Here is a 20534-nt window from a genome sequence, read left to right on the forward strand (position 1 = left end):
GAAATATCATCTAGCAGTCAGTCATAAGAGACACACATACGATTTGTAAGAGAACTGGACAAAAATTTTTCTTCTGTCTGAAGTAGTTATATTTAAAAACGGCATTATCTATGTCATTGTTTATGAGTCTAATTGTATCCTGACTAACACTGGTCAACAATAAATAAATGGTTTGCAGTTTTAAATGGTACCCCTCCAAAAGTTCAATTTCTTTTGTTTAGAAATCGCCATTTATAATTATTTGGTTGAACTAGGTTTGTGAGAAGAAGACTATGTGGGGCACATGTTACACTGAAAGTAACTACTTTTCCCCCTAAAATTTAAAACTGTGAAAGTAATTTGCTGATGCATTTCATTTCCTTATCATTTGTGTGTAAAAGATGATTCTGGCATTAAAATCATTCTGTGACATAGGCTCATCATGTAGTTAATGTTTTGATATTGCTATACTAATTCAGTTTTAATCAAAGTACAGCTTTTTACTTGTATTCAATTGGCTGCACTAAGATTGTTGAAATCCCTGCATTGTCTGCAATAGTACACTCATTCTTATATGTGATGAAATCAAAATTATTCTATACAGTCTATGTGAATCACCACACATACATTTGGCTAATAAAATTCAGTACTTTATAGTGAAAGGAAATTTGCAATGGAAACGAAGTGACATCAGATCTGGCCCAAAGAAATGTGTAGAACCTCAAAAGGTCTCAATTTACGAAAAACAATTTATCAGACAGGATCAGCAGCTCTCTTAGACTGGTTTCTGAAGATGCTGTTTTCTACAGGAGAGTATTGTCTTTAAACGAGGCAATGTAAGAAGAGCTTACAAAATTTCCGTTTGATATAATGAATTATAGCTGTCCTTAAATGAGAATAATGCAAGATAATGCCTATAACAAAGAGAAAGAAGCCAATAATATCAGATTACAAGAATAGTGATGAACATCTTGAAAGTATCACATTTATAAGCATGTAGATGTAATATTAAGAAGTGATGTGAAATCAGACAAATATGTGAAATCAGTACTAGGGAAAGCATGTGGAAGATTTAGATTTGTTGAAAACATTCTGGAAAAGTGCAGTGCGTATGTAAAGAAAATTGCATACCAATTCTAAGAGTATTGTTTCAGTGTTTTAGAGTCCTTATCAAGTCGGCACCACAAGAGACATAAATCAGATTCAGAGCACTGTTTTGTAAATTTAGAGAACATGAATTTGAGGAAGACAGAGGGCCCATTCTGCTGCCTTCATTGCACATTTCATGTTGTGATAATGAGGATAAGATTAGGGATATAAGAGTGACTACTGAGCTATATAGACAACCATTCTTCCCTTACTCGGCATGTGAGTGGAATAAGACAGAAAGTAACTAATGCTGGTAAAAGTGCTACCCACGGTTGCTTCATCAAGAAAGAGGGAAGGAGAGGGAAAGACAAAAGGATGTGGGTTTTAAGGGAGAGGGTAAGGAGTCATTCCAATCCTGGGAGCGGAAAGACTTACCTTAGGGGGAAAAAGGGACAGGTATACACTCGCGCGCGCGCACACACACACACACACACACACACACACACACACACATATATATATATATCCATCCACTCATATACAGACACAAGCAGACATATGTAAATGTAAAGAGTTTGGGCAGAGATGTCAGTCGAGGCGGAAGTACAGAGGCAAAAATGTTGTTGAATGACAGGTGAGGTATGAGCGGCGGCAACTTGAAATTAGCGGAGGTTGAGGTGGAGATTGAGGCCTGGTGGGTAACGTGAAGAGAGGATATATTGAAGGGCAAGTTCCCATCTCCGGAGTTCTGATAGGTTGGTGTTAGTCGGAAGTATCCAGATAACTCGGATGGTGGTAACACTGTTCCAAGATGTGCTGGCCGTGCACCAAGGCATGTTTAGCCACAGGCTGATCCTTATTACCAACAAACACTGTCTGCCTGTGTCCGTTCATGCGAATGGACAGTTTGTTGCTGGTCATTCCCACATAGAAAGCTTCACAGTGTAGGCAGGTCAGTTGGTAAATCACATAGGTGCTTTCACATGTGGCTCCGCCTTTGATCGTGTACACCTTCCGGGTTACAAGACTGGAGTAGGTGGTGGTGGGAGGGTGCATGGGACAGGTTTTACACCGGGGGCAGTTACTAGGGTAGGAGCCAGAGGGTAGGGAAGGTTGTTTGGGGATTTCATAGGGATGAACCAAGAGGTTACGAAGGTTAGGTGGACGGCGGATAGACACTCTTGGTGGAGTGGGGAGGATTTCATGAAGGATGAATCTCATTTCAGGGCAGGATTTGAGGAAATCGTATCCCTGCTGGAGAGCCACATTCACAGTCTGATCCAGTCCCGGAAAGTATCCTGTCACAAGTGGGGCACTTTTGGGGTTCTTCTGTGAGAGGTTCTGGGTTTGAGGGGATGAGGAAGTGGCTCTGATTATCTGCTTCTGTACCAGGTCGGGATGGTAGTTGCGGGATGCGAAAGCTGTTTTCAGGTTGTTGGTGTAATGGTTCAGGGATTCAGGAATGCAGCAGATTCGTTTGCTACGAAGACCTAGGCTGTAGGGAAGGAACCGTTTGATATGGAATGGGTGGCAGCTATCATAATGGAGGTACTGTTGCTTGTTGGTGGGTTTGATGTGGACGGATGTTTGAAGCTGGCCATTGGACAGATGGAGGTCAACGTCAAGGAAAGTGGCATGGGATTTGGACTAGGAGCAGGTGAATCTGATGGAACCAAAGGAGTAGAGGTTCGAGAGTAAATTCTGGAGTTCTTCTTCACTGTGAGACCAGACCATGAAGATATCATCAATAAATCTGTACCAAACTTTGGGTTGTCAGGCCTGGGTAACCAAGAAGGCTTCCTCTAAGTGACCCATAAATAGGTTGGCATACGAGGGGGCCATCCTGCTACCCATGGCTGTTCCCTTTAATTGTTGGTATGTCTGTCCTTCGAAAGTGAAGAAGTTGTGAGTCAGGATGAAGCTGGCGTAGGTAATGAGGAAAGAAGTTTTAAGTAGGGTGGCAGGTGATTGGCGTGAAAGGATGTGCTCCATCGCAGCGAGGCCCTGGACGTGCGGAATATTTGTGTATAAGGAAGTGGCATCAATGGTTACAAGGATGGTTTCTGGGGGTAACAGATTAGGTAAGGATTCCAGTCGTTCGAGAAAGTGGTTGGTGTCTTTGATGAAGGATGGGAGACTGCATGTAATGGGTTGAAGGTGTTGATCTACGTAGGCAGAGATATGTTCTGTGGGGTCTTGGTAACCAGCTACAATGGGGCGGCTGGGATGATTGGGTTTGTGAATTTTAGGAAGTAGGTAGAACTTGGTGGTGCAGGGTGTCGGTGGGGTCAGGAGGGTATGGAGTCAGGTGAAAGGTTTTGTAGGGGGCTTAAGGTTTTGAGGATTCCTTGAAGCTCTGCCTGGACATCAGGACTGGGATTACCTTGGCAAACTTTGCATGTAGTGTTGTCTGAAAGCTGACACAGTCCCTCAGCCACATACTCCCGACGATCAAGTACCATGGTCGTGGAACCCTTGTCCGCCAGAAGAATGATGATGGATCCGTCAGCCTTCAGATCACAGATAGCCTGGGCTTCAGCTGTGGTGATGTTTGGAGTAGGAGTAAGGTTTTTCAAGAAGGATTGAGAGGCAAGGCTGGAAGTGAGAAATTCCTGGAAGGTTTGGAGAGGGTGATTTTGAGGGAGAGGAGGTTGGTCCCGCTGTGACGGATGACGAAACTTTTCCAGGCAGGGTTCAATTTGGATCGTGCCTTGGGGAGTTGGATCATTAGGAGTAGGATTAGGATTATTTTTCTTTGTGGCAAATTGATATTTCCAGCAGAGGCTATGAGTATAGGACAGTAAATCCTTGACAAGGGCAGTTTGGTTGACTCTGGGAGTAGGGCTGAAGGTGAGGCCTTTGGATGGGACAGAGGTTTCGGATTGGGAGAGAGGTTTGGAGGAAAGGTTAACTACTGAATTGGGGTGTTGTGGTTCCAGATTGTGTTGATTAGAATTTTGAGGTTTTGGGGGGAGTGGAGCTGGAAGTGGGAGATTGAGTAGATGGGAGAGACTGGGTCTGTGTGCAATGAGAGGAGGTTGAGGTTTGCTGGAAAGGTTGTGGAGGGTGAGTGAGTTGCCTTTCCAGAGGTGGGAAAGCAGGAGATTGGATAATTTTTTGAGGTGGAGGGTGGCACGCTGTTCTAATTTGCGGTTGGCCTGTAGGAGGATGCTCTGAACAGCCGTTGTGGATGTGGGAGAGGAAAGATTGAGGACTTTTATTAAGGATAGGAGTTGACGGGTGTGTTCATTGGCTGAGTTGATGTGTAGGTGAAGGATTAGGCGGGTGAGGGCTATGGATTGTGGAGTTTGGAACTGGTATAGGGAGAGATGGAAAGAAAGGTTGCAGCCAGAGATGGGAACTTTAAGTGTGAGGCCTTTGGGGGTAATGCCAAATGTTTGACAAGCCTGAGTAAATAAAATATGGGAGCGTAATCTGGCTAGGGTGTAAATAAAACTTAATGGGGTCGTCGTGGGGATGTTGTGAGGGTGACATGGTATTAGAAGGTGGAAAGTGTAACATGAGGCTGAAATGAAAATAAAAATAAAAATATATGGGGGTGAGATAAAGGTGAACTAGAAAGCAACTGGAGATCTGGTGTGAAAAAAGTCGAAAAGGTGTTGGTTGAAGCTGAGCTATGTTGATCCTGTGGTGAACTTGGGTTGGTAAACAACATTGTGCACATAGGTTAGGTGGTTGTGTTCTCTCTAAAACATGTTAATGGGTGGAGAAATTCGGGATAATGTATTGAAAGGAGTGGTTTTGTGGTGGAAGATTATGAAAATGAGGCTAACAATTGTCTGACGAAGAAATAATGATGTTAAAACCTGTGGGAAGCGGCTAAAAATGATCAGTGATATGGTAAAAATGGAAATGGAAATAAAGCCAAAGTTGTTAGAGCTAACCGAAATGGTTGTTTAATAGGTGAAAGGAATTGTTTGTGAACTGTGAACGGTGGATCTTATAGCAGCGGTAGTGTTGAAAGCGGAAAAATAAATTTTTGGGTATGGTTTGGAAGTGAGTTATGTATTATTGAGTATTTATAGGCAGGATAAAATTGTATGGTAGATTACGGTAAAAGGGAGAAGGTGAATACAAAGTGAAACCCCCAACTGCCATTGTGTTTCCCACCTTGATGGAAGGGTAATAGGGGAAAAATAACAAAAGAAAAAGAAAAAAACATTTCTGGTAAAATTGATCTCACCAAAGAATGAAGCCACAAACAATTTTGTCTCATGGGAAAGCACATTACATAGTTTGCCACAGCCAGGTAGGTGGTTCCAGTGATGGAGAGCTTATTGGCCTTCACCCCCAGTGCCTCCTTACCTTAGAATTGCGTGGCTCAGCAGCCAGCAAAGAATTGCATATTGCCCCAAATATCTGCTTGCTCATTTCTGTTAACTCCTGCGTACCCCAGTACCCACATTGTGAATTCTATTTTATTTGTCTCACAATGTACATAATCTAAATCATTTGCTTCAGGTACAGGAGACACATCAAAATTGCTGTAAAACTTCACCATAAACAAAGAACAGCTGATGTTAACAACAGCATCATAATAATAATTCAATTTTCGTATATGTACATACAATTACCCCTTGCTCAGATTGTCATTTCATCCTCTATGAATTTTCCTATTGAATAATAGTATTTCCCCAAAGAATCTGCTGTAGTCTCATTTTTAAAATTTCTGGTTTCACATTGAATATGTTTTTGCCCATTAACTTCTTAAATTGTCATCCCCATATACTGTGGAGTCCATGCATATAATTTCAGCTGGTGTGTGGATAGCATAAAATTATTTTTATTTCCTGTGTTATACGTGTGGTTAAAATGATTCTTCTCAAATAATTTTTGTTTGCTATGTAGGAAGATTATAATTTCATATATGTATGTGGAGGGAACTGTTAGGATTTGTAGTTTCTGAATTAATGGGTAACAAGAGTCTGTTTGTTGTGCAGTACACATGTATCAGACAATTATCTTTTGCAGTTTCAGTATTCAAGATGCACTGCTTGAACTCTCACAGAAAATTATCCCATATCTAGTGACAGATTCAAAAGAAATATGATAAGCAATTTTTCGTGCACACAGGTCAGTGGCATTTGCTAGTCTTTGCATTGCAAATGCAAAACTGCTTAGCTTATTTAATAGGAAGCCAATATGTGTGTTCCAGCTTAAGTTCTTGTCCACATTTAGTCACAGGAATTCAACCACGTCAACTTCTTTCATAAGTTGATTGTTATGTTGTATTTTAAGTTCCACACATTTTGAATGTTTGGTTTTGAAATGTACCATATGGGTTACTGCAATGTTCAGTTTCAACCCATTTAACTGGAACCAGTTTTCTAAGGTGTCCATTGTGCTTACAATGGAGCTCATAATTTTTTCTACATTGTGATCTTCAATTAAAACATATGTATTGTCTGCAAATAGAACTGTTGGGGAATTTATAGTTATGGGTAAGTCATTTATGTAGAATAGGAACAGGATTGAGGCACACCTTGTGATACTGTACTCCATTTAGAATAATAATTCACTGCATCTGAGGTTATAGTTATCCTTTGTTTTCTGTTGTGTAAATATGATGTTAACCAATTTAGAGCATTGTCTCTAATCCTGTATTTGTCTAATTTGTACGAGGGTCACTCCAAAAGAAATGTACACCATTGTTTTTAAATCCATCTTTTATTCTACATATTTGAAAGTTTTACAGTGTGTAGATACGTCCTTTAGGAACAATATTTTCATTTCTCCACATAATTTCCATCCCTTTCAACTGCCTTACGCCATCTTGGAACCAGCGCCTGTATACCCGCACGGTAAAATTCTGGACCAACCTGTTGGAGCACAAGGAAGTCCTCATCTTAAAACCTTGTTCCACGAAGAGAGTCTTTCAGTTTCCCAAAGAGATGATAGTCATATGCAGCCAGGTCAGGACTGTAAGGCTGGTGTTTCAGTGTTGTCCATCCAAGTTTTGTGATCGCTTCCATAGTTTTGTGACTGACATGTGGCCGTGCATTGTCGTGCAACAGCAAAACATCCTGCTATTGCCGATGTGGTCGAACACGACTCAGTCGAGCTTGAAGTTTCTTCACTGTTGTCACATATGCATCAGAATTTATGGTGGTTCCACTTGACATGATGTCCACAAGCAATAGTCCTTCGGAATCGAAAAACACCGTAGCCATAACTTTCCCAGAAGAAGGTGTGGTTTTGAATTTTTTTTCTTGGGTGCATTTGCATGATGCCGCTCCATTGATTGCCTCTTCGTCTCTGGTGAAAAATGATAGAGCCATGTTTCATCACCTGTCACAATTCTTCCAAGAAATTCATCTCCACCATTCTCGTACTGTTTCAACAGTTCATTGCATACCGTTTTTCTTGTTTCTTTATGAGCCACTGTCAACATCCTGGGAACCCACCTGCCACAAACCTTTTTCACGCCAACACTTTCAGTATTCTCCAAACACTTCCTTCCCCTATCCCAACGTAGCATGACAATTTGTTCATTGTGATGCGTCTGTCAGCAGTCACCATTTCATTAACTCTCTGCACATTGTCTGGAGAGTGTGCAGTACGAGGCCGGCCACTGCGAGGACAATCCTCAATATTACCATGCCCGCTTTCATCACATAACCTGCTTTCCCACCGACTAACTGTACTGCGATCAACAGCAGCATCTCCATACACCTTTTTCAACCTCTTGTGGATGTTACCCACTGTCTCGTTTTCACAGCACAGGAATTCTATGACAGCACATTGCTTCTGACGAATGTCAAGTGTACCAGCTATCTTGAAGACATGCTGTGACGGCGCCACTCACGGGAACAGGTTGAACTAAGTTTGAAAACAAGTGGGAAGGATGTATCTACACACTGTAAAACTTTCCCACATGCAAAATGAAAACTGTAATTTTACAAAAATAGTGTGCATTTCTTTTTGAGTGACCCTCATAGATAAGCAAGACATGGTTCATGGAGGTGATTACATAGGTTCATGGAGTTTCCTCTTCCTGGCACTAGAAATTTTTATACCCTGGGTTATCCATTTAAGTTTATTAGCCATTTTGTTGCATTTGGTTCTAAGTCGAAAAGTTTCATTAACTATTTCAAGAAAGTACTTAAAAATGGTTAAATTTACTAGTAACAATATTATGAGAAGGAAAGTTGCTACTCACCATATAGCGGAGATGCTGAGTCACAGATAGGTACAACAAAAAGATTTTCACACTTACAGCTATTGCCCAATGACCTTTGTCAACAATACACACACACACACACACACGTGCAAATGCAACTCACACAAGCTACTGCAACTAAAACCACACTGCGAGCAGCAGCGCCAGTGCATGATGGGAGTGGCGACTGGGTGTGGGAAAGGAGGAGGCTGGGGTGGGGAGGGAGAGGGATAGTGTGGTGGGGATGGCGGACAGTGAAATGTTGCAGGTTGGGTGGCGGGCAGGGGAGAGGTGGGGTGGGAGGGGGAGGGAGTAGTGGAAAACGAGAGACATAGAGTGAAATAAATTAAAAAAATAAAATAAAAACAGGACTGGGTGTGGTGGTGGAATGCCGGCTGTGTAGTGCTTGTACGGGAGCAGGGAAGGGGCTGGATGGGGGAGGACAGCGACTAACGAAGGTTGAGGCCAGGAGGGTTATGGGAACGTAGGATGTATTGCAGGGAAAGTTCCCACCTGTGCAATTCAGAAAAGCTGGTGTTGGTGAGAAGGATCCATATGGCACAGGCTGTGAAGCAGTCATTGGAATGAAGGGTATCATGTTTGACAGAAACAGTGTGGTTCACTTGTTTCTTGGCCACAGTTTGTCAGTGGCCATTCATACAGACAGACAGCTTGTTGGTTGTCATGCCTACATAGAATGCAGCACAGTGGTTGCAGCTTAGCTCATAGACCACGTGACTGGTTTCACAGGTAGCCCTGCCTTTGATGGGATAGGTGATATTAGTGACCTGTCTGGAGTAGGTGTGGTGGGAGGATGTATGGGACAGGTCTTGCATCTAGGTATATTACAGGGGTATGAGCCATGAGGTAGGTGGAGGTCCACATTTATGAAGGTGGCTTGTTAGGTTGAGTATGACCAAGTGAAGCAAATGGGGGAGAAGTTTTTGAGGTTCTGGAGGAATGCGGATACGGTATCCTCACCTTTGATCCAGATAGCAAAGATGTCATCAGTGAATCTGAACCAGGTGAGGGGTTTAGGATTCTGGGTGTTAAGGAAGGATTCCTTTAGATGACCCATGAGTAGGTTGGCATAGGATGGTGCCATGCGGGTGCCCATAGCTGTACCCCTGATTTGTTTGTAGGTAATGCCTTCAAAGGAGAAGTAATTGTGGGTGAGGATACAGTTGGTCAGGGCGACTAGGAAGCAGGTTGTCGGTTTGGAATCCATCAGGCGTTGGGAAAGGTAGTGTTCAATAGTGGTAAGGCCATGGGCATTAGGAATTTTAGTGTACAGGGAGATGGCGTCAATAGTGACAAGCAGGACACCATGTGGTAAAGGGGCAGGAACTTGAAGCGTCGGTGGAGGAAATGATTGGTATATTTTATATAGAAGGGTAGGTTCCAGGTAATGGGTTGGAGGTGTTGGTCTATGAGAGCAGAGATTCTCTCAGTGGGGGCACAGTAACTGACTGCAATGGGGCATCCTGCGTGGTTACGTTTATGGACTTTAGGAAGCATATAGAAGGTAGGAGTGCAGGGAATGGTAGGGGTGAGTAGATAGATGGACTCCAGGGAGATGTTCTGGGATGGGCCTAAGGATTTGAGTAGTGATTGGAGATCCTGCTGGATTATTGGACTGGGGTCACTGTGGCAAGGTTTGTAGGTGGAAGTATCTGACAGGTGGCGGAGTCCTTGCGCCAGGTAATCCTTGTGGTTCAGAACAACAGTGGTGGAGCCTTTGTCTGCAGGTAGAATTATAAGGTCGGGATCAGTTTTTGGATGGTGGACTGCGGTTCTTTATATGGATGTAATGTTAATCTGCGTGTTGAGGGATCTGGGGAATGTTGTTGAGGCAAGGTTTGAGGTTAAAAAACTCTGGAAAGTTAACAGGGGGGTGGTTTGGGGGCAGTGGGAGTGGATCATGGTTGGATGGAGGAGTGAACTGAGTTAGGCAAGGTTGATTCCAATTGGTAGGGTTGGTGGCGAAAAAGTGTTTCCACTGTAGGGACCAGGAGAAGTAGAGAAGCTCTTAAACAAGTCCTGCATGATTGAATTTGGGAGTGGGGCAAAAGATGAGGCTTTTGGAAAGGACTGATATTTCTGTGGGGCTATGGCTTCTAGAGGAAAGGTTCATGACTGTGTTGTGGGTCTGTTTGGGTTCTGGCTTCTATGTGGTGGTGGGAGGGAGTTTTGGAAGGTGGGGTAAGTGTAGTAGGCCTGGGAAACAGGTATTGTCAGCAATGAGGGGGTGTGGGGGAGGTTTGGAGGTTGTTGTAGATGTGGTGGACAGTGACACTCCAAGGTGGTGGTAGGACGTGAGCAGGATGGAGAGCTTTTTGAGGTGGTGTCGTGCATGTTTCTCAAGTTCCTGCAGGGCAAGAGGTTCAATGTGTGTTATGGGTTCGAGGAATTTGGGATTGCAGAGCAGGATAATCTTGTGGGTTGGTTGGTTGGTTTGGGGAAGGAGACCAGACAGCATGGTCATCGGTCTCATCGGATTAGGGAAGGATGGGGAAGGAAGTCGGCCGTGCCCTTTCAGGGGAACCATCCCGGCATTTGCCTGGAGTGATTTAGGGAAATCACGGAAAACCTAAATCAGGATGGCCGGACGCGGGATTGAACCGTCGTCCTCCCGAATGCGAGTCCAGTGTCTAACCACTGCGCCACCTCGCTCGGTAATCTTGTGGGTGGAGAGAAGGTACTGCAAGGAGGTTTGGGCTTGGTTGATATGGTTTTTCAGGACTACCAGTATGTTGGTCAGGTCTAAGGATTGGCGGAATTTGAACAGGTAGAGGTCATTGTGGAAGGAGGGGTGGCAGCCAGAGATGGGTAATTTGATGGTAAGGCCATTAGGGCGGATTCCACAAGCCAAGCAACAATGCAGGAACAGTATTTGTGACTCACATCTAGCTAGGGATAAGGAGACTTTTCTGTATTGATGCAGATGGTAGGAGCAAGAATCCATGGTGGTGGAAAAATGCGAAAAATTACATAAATAATGTAGAATAACGTCCAAAAAATTTCAAAAAATTCTACCAAATACGTGTGAATATATACGAAAAGGATGAAATGGATGCAAAAGGGGGAAGCCAGATGAAATCTGAGGGAGTCAACGATAGCGAAATGCAAAAACTCGCTAAAATTGGTGAGAAGTCAAAAGAAAATAATAACAAAGGAGAAGAGCACTGGGTTGGAATTGAAGAAAAGTCATCAGGCAAAAATCAAACAGTGGAACATCCAGGATGGAATGCAACAATATTATGAGAAGGAAAGTTGCTACTCACCATATAGCGGAGATGCTGAATCACAGATAGTCGCAACAAAAAGATTGTCACACTTAAAGCTTTTGGGCCAATGGCCTTTGTCAACAATAGACACACAAGCCACTGTTTTATTTTTTTATTTATTTCTCTCTGTTTCTCTCTATGTCTCACCTTTTCCGTTACCTCCCTCCCCTCCTTTTCCGCTACCTCCCTCCCCCCTCCCCACCTCTCCCCTGCCCACTGCCCAACCTGCAGCATGTCACAGTCCGCCATCCCCACCATACTACCCCTCCCCCTCCCTGCCCCAGCCTCCTCCTTTCCCCCACCCAGTCACTACTCCCATCATGCACTGGCTCTGCTGCTCGCAGTGTGGTTTCAGTTGCCTGAGACAGCAGTTGTGTGTGAGAGTTGCATTTTCATGTGTGTGTGTGTGCGTGCGTGTGTGTGTGTGTGTGTGTGTGTGTGTGTGTGTGTGTGTGTGTTTGTCTATTGTTGACAAATGCCATTGGCCGAAAGCTTTAAGTGTGAAAATCTTTTTGTTGTGCCTATCTGTGACTCAGAAACTCCGCTATATTGTGAGTAGCAACTTTCCTTCTCATAATGTTGTTACATTCCATCCTGGATTTTCCATTGTTTGAAGTTACTGTTGTTGGAAATACAGCTGTTGTAAGGTTATTCAACCCCTCTTAACTTATTTCTAAATATAACTGAATTTTTTGTCATTGAAGTTCCTTTCCGTATGGTTTTTATTACATGAAATTTATTTCTTAATTTTTTATAGTTCAGTGAATAATGCATAGTGGTTGGAGATTCCTAAATTTATGTAAATTTTATAAACATCTTCAAATACATAATTTGTTAGAATATTATGAATACAGGTAGCTGACTGCATTTACTCTAGTGGTTTGCATGAAGTTAATGTTGAAGCCAAAGTTTTTTTTTTTTATTAAGTCAGTGAGTTTGGACATATCATTGCTTTCAACTATAATATCAATATTGAAGTCAGCAGCTATTATTATCTTTGTCCTTTTTTCTTTACTGAGTTTTTCAAGCAGGCTATGAAATTTCACCGCAAAAGCTTCAATTGTAGCTTTCTCTGGTACTCTGTAAATAGAAGCTACTGTGATGTTTAGGCCCCTCAATTCAATACAGCAGCTTTCAAATATACTCTCTTCATTCAAATGATTAAAATCATTTCTTATTTCATATTTTATATCAGAATGAGTAAGTATGCAAGAGTCTCCATGTGATTTCTCTCACCTGCAAAAGCTGTTGGCTAGTTCGATTAAAAATTTTAATTTTGTCAGATATAAGCCAATGTTCATTGAAGCAAATAACTTTGATATTTCAACAGTCAGATAGAATAATTTGTCATTTGTCTAGTTTATGACTTTTGTTTGAAAAGTCAGCACTTAGAACATTTGTATTGAATTGCATTATGTAGGGACATTCTTGTCTATTTAAAAAATAAAACTTTCTTTTCCTTTGGCTGCAGGAGAAGAAAGAAGTCAATATAAATGAGAGCATTTTCTCTGAATTTCACATTAGCTGTGATAGTTGTAGGGCACTGGCAGAATTGAAGCAGGTGAGAAATTTCTCTCCATAGTGACTCCTCTACTGCTCCTGTACTTTCAGGATCTCACATAGCTCAACAAGTTTAACACACTCATGTACCAAGATCATATTTAAAATAATTCTTAATCTATTTTGTATTCATTTTTGAAAACAGTTTCTCCAAAGTATTAATTAAATGCTGTATTAGGAAATCATTCAGGAAATGTTGGCTGCCTTTTGTCTCATTAACAGCTCCAATATTGTAAAAAAATTCTTGAATAAAAAATAAATAGTTAGTTTCAAACCTGTAAATGATCATCATGCAGCCATGTAAGTATCTTTTCTTAAGAAGTGTTTGCAGCTTCCATTTAACTGACATTTTGCACATATCATTTAATGTGAATATTATTTATGGAAGATGGGTCTATAGGCTTAAAACTGTATTTCTGTTTGATCAATTCTTCTCGGGTTATCAGCTGAGTTGCGGCGTCTTGTCGCAACGTTTCAATGAGTGTCATACCCAGCATCTTCTGGCGATGTCAGATGGGTATGAAACTCATTGAAACGTTGTGACAAGATGACACCACCACTCGGTTGATAACCAGAGAAGAATTTCATCAGTGGAATACGATGAGAAAGATGCGATTGCATGTATTTCTGTTTATCAAATCATGTCATTTGTTATGCTCTTTTATTTGCACAATTTGCATTTATATTTCAGGGAGAAGATAATTATGTTCTATGAAGAGCAGTCAAAAGCAGCAGACAGGAAAAAGTTCCGAGCAGAGTGGTGCATGAGAAGAATGAAACTGAATGAGAAGCGGAAGAAATTTTTATCAGATGAGTCTTTGTACCCAGCATTAACACAGGAAGAGGACACTAAACAGCACATGTGCACTGATCTTAATCCCGATGGAGTAAAACACCATTTAGAGACTCCAGATCAAACAAATAATAATGTAAAAAACATTGACATTGACACTGAGAAGTTAGTGCCAGCTTATTCCACAACCATTACCAGGAATGTGGAAAGAATTGAGAATGGTGGCATAGATAACTCAGAAAAGCCCATATGTGTAGATAATGTTTCTTTAGAAAGCAATGCAGACAAACAAGAAATGTCAGATGCCCAGAAGAATCGTCTCAAAGTTCTACAGAGCGAATTTGGCATTTCGCTCTCTCTTCCTAGTAATGTTACAAATCAGCAGAAAGATTGCAAAGACTTAGTGACTGATGCAGAACGTAACAGATTCAAAATGATGTGGAGTGAATATGATATTATTACAGGCAATAACAATATAACATCACTGTATAACAAGACTCCAGAAATGTGGAATATGACTGGAGATTCGGACCATGTCATTGCTTATAGTGAATCATGTGCCATCACTGATAAAATAAATCATAATTTTATGGACACAAATGTAGAGTTTAGTGGTGATACTACATTGGTGACTTCTGGAGATGTAATTAGATATGATGGCGTCAACAATATTTTGGCACCAGAATATGAAACCGAATTATCACCCACAAAAGGAATGAGTCTTTTAGCTGTTTCATCCCCAGTTGGTGTACAAAACTCCAGTCACATTATGGTGGAAAAAAGCAATGAAAATAGTAATTTGACATCACAAGAAAATGGGATAGCAGTAGCAGTGGAACTGCCAGCCAGTTCAGATCAGTTAACAAGTAACTCTGGACAAGAAAACCAGAATGTTGTAAAATGCTTTCAAGAGGAGGCATCAGTTTCCCAGGCTTCATTCAGCGGTGTTTTGAAGAATGATGATAACACCAACGCATCATCTTTTCTCAGCGAAAGTCCTGCAGAGTTTATGAAGTTGAATGAAATGGGGGAACCAGTCAGTGACAAGCCAGTATACTATGGCTTAAGTGTTTTTAATGCTGTGCATCCTTCATGGACATTTGAAATGCCATCTGAAGCACCATTTCCCATAAGGGATATTACAGATCGCTTCTTTCATGGTTGTTTAAATCAAGAAAGTGTACATTACAAACCAGAGACTGAGACACTCGAAACTGAAGCTCTTCAGCGCTCAGTACTATTACCACTGTACATACACAGCAAGTTGGTTAATGGTGCTCTCCTTCAGTAAGTATTTCATTCATTGTGGGGTGTACTACAGTTTTAATGTATTCAGTACTACTGAATTTTCCTGCTCTTTTAATATGGGACTATTTTCTCTCTATTAAAAACGTCTTTGTACTGGAGAACATTGTAATTCTGGGAAACATATAAATGAAGAACACAAGATTTCACGCACAATTGTGTGCAATATGCCTTACTTCTTAATATTTCAATTTAAAGTCAGAACAAACATGACAAAAATATTAAAATGTATGAGGGCTGTTCATTTATTAAGGTCTGACCGGTTATGCAATTGAAACCACTGTGAAAATGTGATGAAGCTGTGCACAGATTTGTTGGGCTGTGTCTCTAGTATGGCTTTCCACAGATGTGTTGGACTGTCTCTCTAGCATGCCCGCTGATCATGTCACGTCACTCTTTTCAGTTGTGAGTGCACAGTGAACATGTAAAGATGCATAGGAATAGTGTCTCCTGCCAAGTATGAGTGCCTGTTGAGAGATTTTTCCTACTTTATGCAGCCCACATAATGTAACTGTCGTGCATTTCCTTATTGATGACAATTTTCAGCCACACACTACAGAAGCAGTGAAGATGCTTCTGCAATGTTTTCGATGAGAAATTTTTAGTCACTCACCATGCAGCCCAGACTTGGCTCCCTCTGAGTTTCATCTCTGTTCACATGAACTGCTGGCTATGAAGACAACATTTTAGCACAGACAATGTGCTGCAGATCAGCATAGAGAATTGGGGAAATCATAGGTGACTGCCTTGTACAACAAGAATATTGGAAAGTTGACACAATGCTATGGAAACTATGTTAATGCATGAGAGACAAAGCTGGCAACATTAAACATCATCTGTCCAAAATGTTCTGAGACTGATTTTATTCCTGGTGTATAAGCAATGTCAGTGCAATAACTATGGTGGCAGCATGAACTAACAACTATAGACAGCAACTCACTGAGCCCAGCCTTAGTGGCCAGAGACAGAGGTCACGTGTGTAAGTTGTGCTTGTGTGGATATGTGTGTTTCCTTCTTTAGAAGAAGGCCTTTTGGCCAAAGGTCTAATGTAGAGCAGTCTTTTTGTTGTGTTGTTGTGACTGAACAACTCTTCTATATGGTGAGTGGCAGAGTATCCTTATCATAATGCTGTCATTACTTCATCCTGGATTTCCATTATTTAAAGTTCGTACCATCTTGTACCAAACCATGTGAGAGACATTGCATCACCAATGATCAGTGGTCCCCTACATTAATTACTACAACCTTCTGCCATAGTGTTAGAACAGATATAGCTTATGTCTTCACCACCATCCTTTGGACCAAACAATATACATCTTATTAGCAAATACAGTGCATCTACATGATGCAGGATACCTATCCAACATAGAGTCCATTTGTTACAAACTCTGCTGCCTCAACTAACAGCAGATGACCCGACAACTTACATAACACACAGTCACAGCTTAATACTCCATTCCTGCATCTATTCATACTTATATGCTGACTTAAATCAAATTTAAAACCAGTATATATTTTAACATATCTGCTAGTAATCATTACCCCCATGAGACACATCGCATTCAAAGCTTAAATCTGGTTCTGAACAATCATTACAGATTAAATATTTTTCATAATTATATGTATGGTCATCATAGACTTTATTAAATTCACTAAGACACAAACATTATTTTTAGTGTTCTACTGTATTTCCCATAAAGCTAGGTGCAGCAGTGATAGATTCAACTTCTTCCTGTATTTTTTGTTTGCTAGGTTCTTGTTCAGGTTCCTCCCAACTAGTTAAAGGGTTTGGGGCACAAATTACTTCACCAGGTCCTTTATTTTGTTCTGACATTTCTATCTGTTCTCACTTCTCTGAGATTTGATTAATTAATGTCTTATGTTCATCATGTACTCCATTAAACTGGTTACCCTCTCTGTTTCTTACTGAGCTGCACAGTTAATTTAATTAAGTCTGTAACTTTCTAGTAAATTTAATATTGGTGTTTCTACATTAGAAATTTTATCTGCTTTTTACCTCCTTTCCTTGTATTTTTTAAATCTGTAATACTATTAGACACCTCATCTAATTTCTTTAATTTTTCTACTTGTTCTTTCATAAGGGACATTAATTATTCCCTTTTGCATGTGGTAATAGACATACAGTGTAGACAACAATATATTCACTTAGCAGCACTTACATAATATTACACTGTTCGAACACCAATGTCTCCAACCATTGAAATATGTTCCAAGAACTTTTTTTTACACAATATACTAGTACCAAATAGAATTCTGAAATCAGTACAGTGTACTGCTCATGTAATTTGTCATACAGGTAGCTGCACCACACTGTTGACGCCTAGTCTGTAGGTGAAGTAATGTAGTGACACACCTCTGTACAGTAGTTGTGCAGTCATCTGACTGGTTACTGCACTGTGAATTAAAGATTCATTGTTGTTGTTTCTGTTGGTCACCAACGAGATACCATTGGAAGCCACTCTGCACTTGTAGCCTCAAAATCGCCACACTAAATTCTTCTTTGTTGTTGACAAATTCATTGTTGTTGTGTCTGTTGGTCACCGACGAGATACCATCGGAAGCTGCTCCACACTTGTAGCCTCAAAATCACCACATGAAATTCTTATGTGTTGTTGACAAAAATGTTTCTTTACTCACATATCAAAAGTTACTTAAACATGCAGATATTTTTGCTATTGACCTCATTTCTAGGGTCAGCTAAAAAGTTGTCTTTTGTGACAATTCACATGTCTTTGGTTTTAACCAATGTTGACATATATCTTCTGCAGTGTTTACTTTGTTTGCTCTGGGCAATTTCATATTTTCTACCATTATTTATTGAAAATTCTTATTTCTGCAACAACTCTCTTCTTTTGCACCTCTTATTCATGTCCTGCACTTAGTGCACCAAAATGCAGGGTTATGTGGTTGGTTTGTAATTGTACCTCATGTATGTTCTGTCACCCTGATGTGCTTCTGTCAACTTTACCTAGTATTTAATTTCCAGTTGCTATACTTGAAGTTAATTCCTTTAGTGGTCCTGTTACACAGTGCCACAGAACTGTACCATTGGACTTCTTCACCTTGTTGCAGATCAAACCCTCCGCCACACACCGTCAGGTGGCTTGCGGAGTATGGATGTAGATGTAGATGTAGATGTAGAAATCCGTTCGAGCAACTGAATGACATAAATAGCTTAAAGGTAATTCTTCTGTGTTTTTGTATACAGCTTCAGTTACAGTGATGGGCGAATAGATCTCTCTCACTATGTAGCTCGTGATAGACTATTACATGCATATGCCTTGCTTTGATATTAGCAATGAGAAGAAAAACAGTTCCTATAATGGTTCTTCAGTTGTTTTATGATAGTTTACATTCTTGCATGCATCTTTTTGTGCCTTGATCTCCAAAGCACTGCCAAGCTGTGACATCTAAAGAGTAAGGCCTCTACCACAGCAGGTGGAGAGGTTTATCTGCCACTACGCCTTGTCAGTGTCTGGAGCTGATGTGACTTACATAAAACTAGATTGTGCACAGTGGGGCATTCTACACTTAACAACTACCTGAACTGTGTTTTCACTTCTCATGAACATCTTTCATTGGCCTAAGAGGATGAAAGTGGAACTTATTTTTCTGAAGAGCACAATGTTACACCACAGTAGTGATCAGCAACAAAAAAACCCTCAATGTGTGATGATATGTTTTTGGATATGAGAGAGGAAATGACCATTTAAACATATTACTAAAACTTTTAAACTTGTTGGGTAAGTTCTTCATGGGTTCATCTTTTGTGGAAACCTGAACATCCCATAAAGCTACCATCTTTTTAAATTCAAATATGCTTCATGAAATCTCACAATGACACTTTGCATCCCCTATATATTTGCAGACATTCTGTATCTTGTAATGATCTACTGTATTTTAAAATTCATTATTGCAAGAAGGATGGAAAAAAATGCAAGGGGCTATACCAAAGAAGAAGATGTTCAGCAGTTGATCCAGGGCTACTGGGAACTTAATTTCATTTTGTTTCAGCCAATCAAGTTTGCCTAAGCACATTGAGACTAATTTTGTCTTAAGGTCAAATTGTGCATTCAGAATTCAATGTTCTGCTTCAAAATATTGCTACTACATCTTGAGATGAAAGAGACAAAGAAACTGTGGAAAATGTGAATCAGCGGTGTCATAAACATCATATTTGGATTGTCAGACATATGGTTGGTTTGTTGACAAACTGGCCCAGAGGTGAACTTACCTAGTTCTCCTGAGCATAAAAATGTATTCAGAATCTAGACGTGAAAGACATATCAGTGCCAAGGTCACTAAGTCACACAAAGCACTGCAACCTTCTGCATTTCTGATTAGTACCCTTAGTCTTGAAGATACTACATAAATCGATGTAGCAGTTCAGTTACAGCTGCGAAAAATCACCACAAATACATTGGTTCTTTGTGAAAGTGTGAAATATAACTTATAAATACATGTACTCCCATTATCTTTACACCTTTCTTCTTTTAATCATTTCAGAATTTCCTGAACTATAGAACAGAGGGAGGTGAAATACAGTCAGTAAATGATTCCCATATTTTTGTGTAAATTATATAGAGTCCGAAGTTCTATGCAGGAACTAAAGCTCTCAAGGGAAGGGCAGATCTGAGTAATACCTTTATTTACAAGAAACCTATTTTCATTTTACTGACATTCTTATTCTAAAGGACCTTTATCTTCACCGTAAAGATTAAATCAGTACTGATAGGACAGTGTTTTACACCTGTTCCTTGTGTTAATTCATCAGAAGCTTTGCATTGTTATTGAACTGCAAACAAAAAACTTCTTTCAAGATGTCTGTGACCTCGCTATGGGAAGGCAGAAGGGGTGAGGGCTGAAAGTCTACTAGTGGGTACATTGCTACCTTCCATTCATCATTGTAGCCTTCCATCTGCAATTCATTGTCTCACTGATAAGATATCAATTGAAACTTATTAACAGTTTTGTTGTTTTATGGCTGTACGACACAACAAAAGCAGTCCTAAATCAGCTTTAATAACTCAAAAGATTCCACTTGTGTTGTGGAGCATCTAGCAACACATTGGCATACACAGCTCTGATTCTTAAATTTGTGCTCACATGAGGTGATTTTATCAAAAAGTAAGCGGAATCTGGACCAAAAATCAATTCATATATTCCTTTTCTATTTGATTAGTTTTACTGTTGTAGTTGTATTCACGCTTAAGTTATTGGTGTTAAGTTTCAAACTTATTTTGTTCATTTTCAAACCATTACCTGAGTTGCACTCATGTGGTTAATGAAATAATGTCATAGTATAACATTTATAGGTTTT

General features: G+C 40.5%; 1 protein-coding gene across 2 annotated transcripts in view; it reads left to right on the plus strand.

The window, feature by feature from the left end:
- The window catches only part of LOC126263729 (gamma-tubulin complex component 6), a 259126-nt gene that overhangs the window by 181328 nt on the left and 57264 nt on the right, over positions 1-20534 (plus strand). For both annotated transcript variants that reach the window (XM_049960887.1, XM_049960888.1), the window contains one exon: positions 13787-15175. In XM_049960887.1, coding sequence (XP_049816844.1) covers positions 13787-15175 — 1389 coding nt within the window. The remainder of the gene's footprint in view (positions 1-13786; positions 15176-20534) is intronic.

Source organism: Schistocerca nitens, chromosome 6 (genome assembly GCF_023898315.1).
Source record: "Schistocerca nitens isolate TAMUIC-IGC-003100 chromosome 6, iqSchNite1.1, whole genome shotgun sequence".
In the NCBI taxonomy this organism is placed as follows: domain Eukaryota; kingdom Metazoa; phylum Arthropoda; class Insecta; order Orthoptera; family Acrididae; genus Schistocerca; species Schistocerca nitens.